The 8,305-nt window shown below is 34.9% G+C and overlaps 1 protein-coding gene across 1 annotated transcript; it reads right to left on the minus strand.

Annotated features, from left to right (window-relative positions):
* Window positions 1-3,358: 3,358 nt before the first annotated feature.
* Window positions 3,359-5,687, minus strand: LOC147566090 (2-oxoglutarate-dependent dioxygenase DAO-like). Its single transcript, XM_086652568.1, has 3 exons — window positions 5,163-5,687; window positions 4,472-4,790; window positions 3,359-3,744 (listed from the first exon to the last, which is right to left on the minus strand). The coding sequence occupies exons 1-3, from the start codon at window positions 5,534-5,536 to the stop codon at window positions 3,487-3,489; spliced, it is 951 nt and encodes a 316-aa protein (XP_086508694.1). The 5' UTR covers window positions 5,537-5,687; the 3' UTR covers window positions 3,359-3,486.
* Window positions 5,688-8,305: the final 2,618 nt, after the last annotated feature.

The following is an 8,305-nucleotide window of genomic DNA, read 5'->3' on the forward strand; positions in this document are numbered from 1 at the left end:
TTGTTGTTTTGTTACATTTGAAAATTACATGAAGAATGAATTTTGATGAATAATGTGATTTGGTGTTAATTGTAAAGCATTAATGGATGCCCTAATCATGGTAGATAGTGGCTAGTGAGGCATTGGAGTTCACATACATAGGATTTTGAGATTTTAATGGGAAAATGGTTGGAATGTATGAGAGAGTGTTAAAATGAAGGAGTAAGGACAAAAAATAAATAAATAATGTTTTCATTTTCGTGACGGCCTTATCATGATTAGCAGGTAAAAATACACTGTCAACAAAAAAAAATAAAGGTAAAAAATACACGGAGCAATGATAAAGAAAAGGCTTAAATAAACTGTTCTCATTTTTGGGTATTTTTCTCAATGGACTTTCTCGCCCACTTACTAGACTATTGATTTCCACTTAGGTGTAGATTAGGCTTGTTTTTTAAAACAAATGAGGAACGCAGTAGTTGTGCTCGTAAGAGTTCACACAAGAAACAAAACTTCGTATCTTGTAGACTTTTAACATAGAGGGGAAGGAACGCAGTAATTGAGCTCGTAAGAGTTCACACAAGTAACGAAAGACATGACTGGTTAAAAGTTTGACAATATTGGAAATGAAGTCAAGGTCTAGATGGACACACAAATGACCTTCTCTCCAAGAAGTCTCTGTCCTAGTGGCAAGAAGTAGCCAATTGTGAAACTGTGAAGAGCTAACATAGACGTGGGCCGAGACGTCTCTTTCTCTCGCCAAGGGAGACTTGCCATATTGAAAAGGGAGTTTTATTGGGGGCCTCCTATTCTTGTCAAAATGGCCCCACCGAATTCACAATTCGGTACGAGTCAACTAAATTTACAAAATAGATTATTGGAGCGAATTTCGACAGATTCGTACTGAATAGTCTCTTGTGAATTCGGTGCGCTCGTATCGAATTTACAAAGATGACCTCTTTTAACGAGAATGAAGGTCCTATAAAACTTCCCAATTGAAAAAGCTAATAAATAACCTACTGTCAAGAATGTGCAGGTGTTTTCTTTCTTACTCCTCTCTTTCTAGGGATTTCACATTAAGGGCTTCTGCCTTATGGAAAATGATATTTGTGTGGGGAAAGGGATGTTGAAGGGAAAAAAATCAAGATTTCTATAAAGCTATCTAGATCATGGTCTATATTAAAATGACTTTTCCATGAGGAAGATCAGAAAATTAACTTACCATTATCACACAAAACAATTTCTTAGATCACGCATATGATCAATTTTCATTAATGCTTTAATAATCTGAGTTTTGGAATCCAAGTGTAAAGCTCACCTATCCCTTGTTACATATCGTCTTAGACTGAAAAACGGTGTCAACAATTAAAATACAAGATGAAGCAGAAAATTTAGAAAAGATTTATATCCGTGTCCAAATTTTAAAAAATCGAAAAATTCAAAAAGAGCAATGAAACAACTATAATTTTATTGATACACTAAATCAATAAAACAACCACTAGATCCTTTTATATCGTATTATAGTTTCTTAATCGTAGTCAAATTCAAATCAACAACTTATGAATAACTAAATCGCAGAAAATAGAAATTTTCCTAAGAAAAACTACTTCAATTAAGGAAAACTTAGTAACAATGGTAAAAATATTTCCTATAAGTCCGTTTGAGTGTCTAAACGACGAAATTTGACATTAAACTGGAACATTAATGCATTAGCGACAATGTAGTAGAACGTCATTTTGCACCAACGCTCAAAATTTTGTCAAATTCTGACATCTTTTCTGCCCACTTTCTTTTATATCCCAGATTTAAATTTCTCTCTCTTTCATTTACTTCCTCTCTAAGTTTCTGCTTTTTTTTTTCCTTTCTCATTCCATCAACACCCATAATCTAAACGAAGAAGTGAATCTTCAATGGAAAATTTAGAGAACGATGACAATTTTTTATTTTACTTCACTGCACAGCACTTACTAGATTTCAACTTAATAGCCTTAAAATTGGATCTGTAGAGGAGGATGGTCCAGGTTGTCAATGCCCCCAAATGATTCAGTATTGATTCCTCAAAAAGGTTATCATGTGCATTAGAGTAGTGGCGGATCCAGAAAATTTGTTTGTCAAAGATGCACAGTTAAAAAATACTATCATCAATAGCGAATTGCAGATAACTTCATTACTAACCTCTACCAAAATTAATTATAAGTCTGAATTGCTAAATAAAATTTATGTGTGGTTCAACAATGGTCTCCATATGTCATAGCGACACTCTCAATTAATTAGGCTGCAACTAACTGTGATATTTTTTTGAGTGAAACCGTAATTTACTTGGACAAAAATCTAAATCTAAATAATTAGTATACGCTGTTAAATTAAATAATGTTAGGAAAGATACATAAAAATGAGGATGAATAAGCCATAACGGTAATACATGATACAAATAACTCTATCTGAGGTTGAATGAATTTCAACAGAAAAAAGAAGTCATCCGAATTTATAAAAGAACCGGAGCAAAAGAAAATTTAAAAAACGATAGGAATTTGATAGAAAATTCGAGATGCCTATTAAATAGTTACAAAGATAGTAGGGCGGCTAGGGTAAAAAACAAATGGAAAAAATTTAAAAACGCCCCTTATAAATGTTAATGGTGCCTCCCTCGAGGGAAACTTTGTGAAGGAAGGAGCACCTTTAACACTAAAGCGAGCGCCTTTAAAACTCCCTAAAACACAAATGACTCGGAACAATTGAAGGAACTTCAGAAAATTGGATTTCAACCTGAGATCTACAACGTCAAGAGCGAACTGTCTGCCACTGTGCCAACTATCGGTTTGTGATATTGCAACTATGTTTATTTTATACTAGAACAACCCTGAAAATATCGAAACCTCCACTCATTTTTTAACTATGACTCGTGGGACACGTGCCCCCACTGGCCCCTACATGAGTCAGCCCCTGCATTAGAGGATGATGCATCAAGGAGCTACCACTAAACCGGACACTAGAAAAACAACTAATTAAGAAACCCATACATTTTATTGTCTTTACTTGTGATTTTGATTTAAATTACCAAGTACAAATTATTGAAATGAGAGATGCTAGAATCACAAAAGATTTGGACAAAAAAAGTTCCCAGCTGATGTGGCGATTGTGATTTTCATCTCTCAACGGCCTAGATTTGGTCAGAGTCTGAAACCACACCCGCCACATCAGCTAGGAACCTTTTTTTGTCAAAATCTTTTGTAACTTTATCATTTCCCTTAATGAAAGAGAGATGCTAGAATCACAAAAGATTTTGACAAAAAAAAGTTCCTAGCTGATGTGGCGGTTGTGATTTTCATCTCTCAACGGCCTAGATTTGGTCAAAGTTTGAAACCACAACTCATAAATAGGAGGACCAACAAAACCCATACAATTTATTATCATTACTTTTGCCCAACAACTCATAAATAGTCCAGTAATCCTAAAGATCAATAAGTCTAGAGTTTAAACAAGTACTCTCACTAATGGGTCATGAAATTAACTAGTGATAGTTTTAACACGGACAAGTTCAAGAGCTTCACCGGCTCTAAGTCCAGTCGATAATCGGAGTTTCCTGAATTCTAGGTAGGTAAAAGGTTGATAGAGGCGAGGATTGTTGTCATCGATGAACTCTGATGGAGCTTCCACCACCTCATCTCTTGGTCCTAATAGAAACACTGCAATTGAGACCCGAACTGCCGCTTGCTTGCATTGTACACGATGCTTTACGTTGCAAAACTTTCCATTGCTCCATACCTGTTTCACATTTCCAAAATCCATAATGTAAATAGATAAATGTAGTTTCTTTTAACATCTAAAAACCGATTATAGCTGAGTTGGATTTTAGATTGTTTTCTCTCAAAGAAAGTCAAACTTTGCTTGGTCAAATCATCAATTCGAATCATTTACAAATGCGAAAAGTAAGCTCAAACTTGGAGCTTATCTCTTGCATTTACTTTATTAAACGCTAAGAAAGACATAGTAGTGATAAATATGAATTCCCTATGGCTTTCGTGGAGACTTCTCCCTTCATCACTCCTTCACCTAAGCCCTTCCCCTGTCCCCTTCTTCAGTAATCGCGGAATCATCCTAACTCTATAATGCAACTTGATCCCTTTCTCAATCATAAATCTTAATTGTTTGTGATGTGTGTTTTTTCGACATAAAGAGTTCATAAACTCTAATTCTTTCATAACTAGAATCGTGCACTTAATGAGTAGTATGAAAGACTAACAACATTGTCTAAATATGCAATTGTTCATTTTCAATAGCACTTGGAAGTGATGAGAAAACACACATCATACACTTAAAAGTGACGGAAAACAAACGTTATTGTACTTAGTGATTGCACTTACCAAGTAGTTATCACTTAGTAAGTGATAGCACTTAATAAGTGTTCAAAAAAATCAAATACTGTGGGTCTAATCTAAACTATGGACAACAACAAACCCTAGCTAGCTAGTACGGAACCTACTATACTTACATTAGCAATATCGCCGAGATTGACACAAAGGGAACCAGGAAAAGGGTCGACAGCAATAAATTCACCAGAATGTTTATCCATGACTTCAAGACCACCAACACTATCATCTTCTTGAAGAATGGTAAGAAAGCCAGCGTCTGTGTGAATGCACACCCCATTGGAACCTACAGTTTCCTCTGTGAAGTTGTACTTGTTAATTCTGAACTGAATGGGCCAATCCTTTGCTAAGTCTGAGCCCAAGCCCATGCTTTCTGCCACCTTTCCTCCCATCTCAATAGTTAGCTCTTGTAATGCATTTGAATATGCCTTGATTGTTTCTCTGCCATGGGAACCAGTTTTGAATTGTTTATTTGTCTAATAATAAAAGTGAAGAAAATGGTACTGGCTGTCTATAATTACTATAAACTTGTAAAATGAAGTGTTAAATGTTACTACATGTCAAATCCAATTGACAATGTCATGAACTATCGTGCCCAATTGACTATCTCTCCATCTCGATCCGTCTCATATCTCAAGGCACACTCTTCTGGTTGGGATAACCAGTTTCTAAACATACCCTGTTGAGCTAAATCAAAGATGGGGTTTCCACTCAACTCTCAATCCCCAACCCCAAGAAGAACAAAAAATTCTATTCTACTCAAATAATGAACAGAGAAATGAAAAGAAATTGGAGATAGAAATGAAATACTACCTTTCTTGTGGTGAAGCATCAAGCTGATCACAGAAAGCTTCAACAGCTTCAGTCGATCCAATATCAAATAGACCCAATCCCTCGTACAGTGGGTTCAATTTGGTTGGACCTACATACCCACTACCGCAGATCACATCTTTGTTTCGTCGTTTGATTTCCACCGGACGGTCAAGGAGAGATCTCACTACTATCTTCGTATCTGATAACAATTTCTGAGGGATCTTGTGGTTTATGATCCGAAAACATCCCCACTCTTCACATGCTTCTAGAAGCTTCTTTGATTCCGATGGAAAATCTTCCATATTTATCACCGGAATTCTACCTCCTGACATCGTCGGAATTAAGTGAAGACTCTTCTTCCTCTCGCTCTGCATATTATATAACTAGGCAGCTAGGCTAACGAAGGATTAATTTATATTGATCCCCACATGATGATATGACTTATGATGCTTTCTTTTCTTTTATGTTCTCTTCCAGTCAACCCTTTCTCCACGTTATTCCCATTGATTAATAGTAGGGTATATCTCGTGACTTAGGACACGAATAGTTGTATAAATGAAATGTGACAAAATTTTAAGAGATTTTAATTTTTAGATACCCTACTTTTTTAGTATTATTTTTTTTGTTTCTTTTTTTTTAAATTAATTATTATTTTATTGAGAGATAAAGATTTTAATTTCTTTTGTAATCCTTGAAAGTTTTTTTTTTCTTAAATTAGTTAATTTTTTAAAGACACAGTTATTTTGAAGGACTATATTTTAAATTTTGTATGTCCCGTGTCCTAGGGCACGAAACATTATATCAATCAAATTTAACGACTTTCCAAATTTATTTTTGATATATTGTTTATTTTCTTTTGTTTTATTTTTTCTTAAATTAGTTATTTTATTGAAAGAGAGAGATTCCTATTTCTTTTAACCCTTGCAATATATTTTATTTCCTTTTTATTTAAATTAGTTATTTTATTAAAAGAGAGAGATTTCTATTTCCTTTTTTAACCCTTGCAATATATTTTATTTCATTTTTTCTTAAATTAGTTATTTTATTTCTAAGAAGGACACGGTTATTTTTTTTTAAATAGGTTATTTTATTTTTAGGAAGGAAGGACTGTATTTAAATTTTGGGAAGGGCTTCTAGGGTATATCCAGTGCCCTAGGGCACGAACCATTGTACAAATCAAATTTGAGACTTTTCATATTTATTATTGCTATATTGTGGATACCCTAATTTTTTGATATTTTACTTATTGTTTATTTTCTTTTGTTTCCTTTTTTTAAATTAGTTATTATTTTATTGAGAGAGATTTCATTTTCTTTTTTTAACTCTTGCAATATCTTTTGTTTTTTCTTTCTTAAATTAGTTATTTTATTTCTAAGAAAGACATAGTTATTTTTTTAAAATAAGTTATTTTATTTCTAAGAAGGACTATATTTGAAATCTTGAGAATGACTTCTAGACAATATACCTTATTAAATAAGGATGTTTGTTCCAGTCAGCGTTTTCACTTCTGTTTTATTATATAGATTTTGAGTTATTTCTTTTTTGGCCCACTACTCTGTGATAAGTTTCGTTTTAGTTTCATGTTTTTCGTAAATTCAAAATTGACACATATTTTCCTGATGTCGTGTAGCTACCGTCTAAGTTATCATTTCTCTTCCCAAACTACCCCAACGTTAGTTAGCGTGCGAACTTGAGTTATTTGCTCTTTCTCGAGGTTGTCAAATCAACTATTTATCAATAATTTATACTTCATTTTCAAGAAATATAAGCTCTGCATTTCAGAAGTTACTCCTCACTCTCAAGTCTTTTTCTTCTTCTTCATCTATTTAGCCGTTCATCGTCATTAAACCCCAAACCCTAATCTTGAACTCCCTGATCTACACGTAAAAAGCTTTCTCTAGATTCACGGGTGGTGGTTATTCATCACAAAATGTCATGGTAAGTTGAAGTCTGAATTTTCCCTTTCCAGTCTCTAATTTATGGGCTGAATCTCTAGATTTGTCAAATCTATGATGAAAAATCACACTCTGGGTTGGATTGTCTATGGTTCTACAGTCTCTGCACAACCCCACAAAACTCCAAAACGCATTGGTATTCGATGTGCGTCTGTCTCCAAGAAGAAAGAAGGTAAAGTGAGAAAATACCTTGCTTTTAAGTTTAACACATGCCCTCGATTCTATGGGCTTGATGAAACGAATAATGAGGTGAAGGGTGAATCCCATTCTTTAAGGTTTTAGTCGACGGATCGAGCACCTCTAAGTCGGTGGTGGATGAATCCTGCTTGCATTGCAGTTTTCTGGATCACTGAGCCAAAGAATGCCCACAGTTTGACACTCCATGTCCATTTCCGCAATGCACAACAGGAGAAAGATCTGAACATCTTTGACATTCAAAAATTTTCAGAGGAAGTTCATCTCTTGCGTACGCTGCAGCAAATTCAGTTTGTTGTCTGACTAGGTTGAAAGTGTAGAAAAATCTAAAACAGAAGGACTGATGGTGGCAATCCAAATACCTTATGATAAGTTCTGTAGGGATTTTCTTAACAAGAATTCTATGTAATTGTTGAAGTTATGAAATTTTTTAGTAAGATTACAATGCAAAGTATAAAGAAACATCAGAATGGGTTTGAGAACCAAAAGTTGATGCCAACTAAGAAACATAAAAAATACATCTAAAAGATCTCACATGGTGCACCCAAAATGTCACTCAATGTCTCATCAATTAACACAAAATAAACCAAATAGCCAAAAATGAACTAGCAACCCATTACTCATCACTTGCGTCTTGGCTCATGTTGAACCAACTTTGGTATCGACTGTTGTTCTCAAACCCGTGAATATAGGTTGGGCTTCTGAGATTTGTGGAATAACCAACTTTGGTATCGACTGTTGTTCTTGAGGTTGTTGGTGTCGTTGAACAAAAGTGATGCCTCCACCGTTCCTCCCTCCACCTATTCGGCCTCCACTTCTCCTTCCTCCACCTCCATGTTGTTGTTGCTCTTGTTCTTGTTGTTGTTGCTGCTCTCATTGTTGAAAACTACTCGTCCCTCCGCCCCTCGTTCCTCCACCTTTCCCGCATCCACCCCTTTGTTGTTGTTGGTTTCTTTAGTCCCTCCCATTATGTAGCCTAGGGCATAGCTTTGT

The sequence above is a fragment of the Eschscholzia californica genome, unplaced genomic scaffold (assembly GCF_041429995.1).
Source record: "Eschscholzia californica isolate CP2 unplaced genomic scaffold, dmEscCali1.0.p SCAF_1, whole genome shotgun sequence".
Classification (NCBI taxonomy): Eukaryota; Viridiplantae; Streptophyta; class Magnoliopsida; order Ranunculales; family Papaveraceae; genus Eschscholzia; species Eschscholzia californica.

What these genes read in the sequence shown, in the direction of transcription:
- LOC147566090 (XM_086652568.1), bottom strand. Translation starts at nt 5,536, where the DNA reads ATGCAGAGCGAGAGGAAGAAGAGTCTTCACTTAATTCCGACGATGTCA. An exon ending in GATGCTTCACCACAAGAAAG is followed by an intron (nt 4,791 to 5,162) that starts GTAGTATTTCAT and finishes TTCCCATGGCAG; the next exon opens with AGAAACAATCAAGGCATATT. An exon ending in ATCTCGGCGATATTGCTAAT is followed by an intron (nt 3,745 to 4,471) that starts GTAAGTATAGTA and finishes AATGTGAAACAG; the next exon opens with GTATGGAGCAATGGAAAGTT.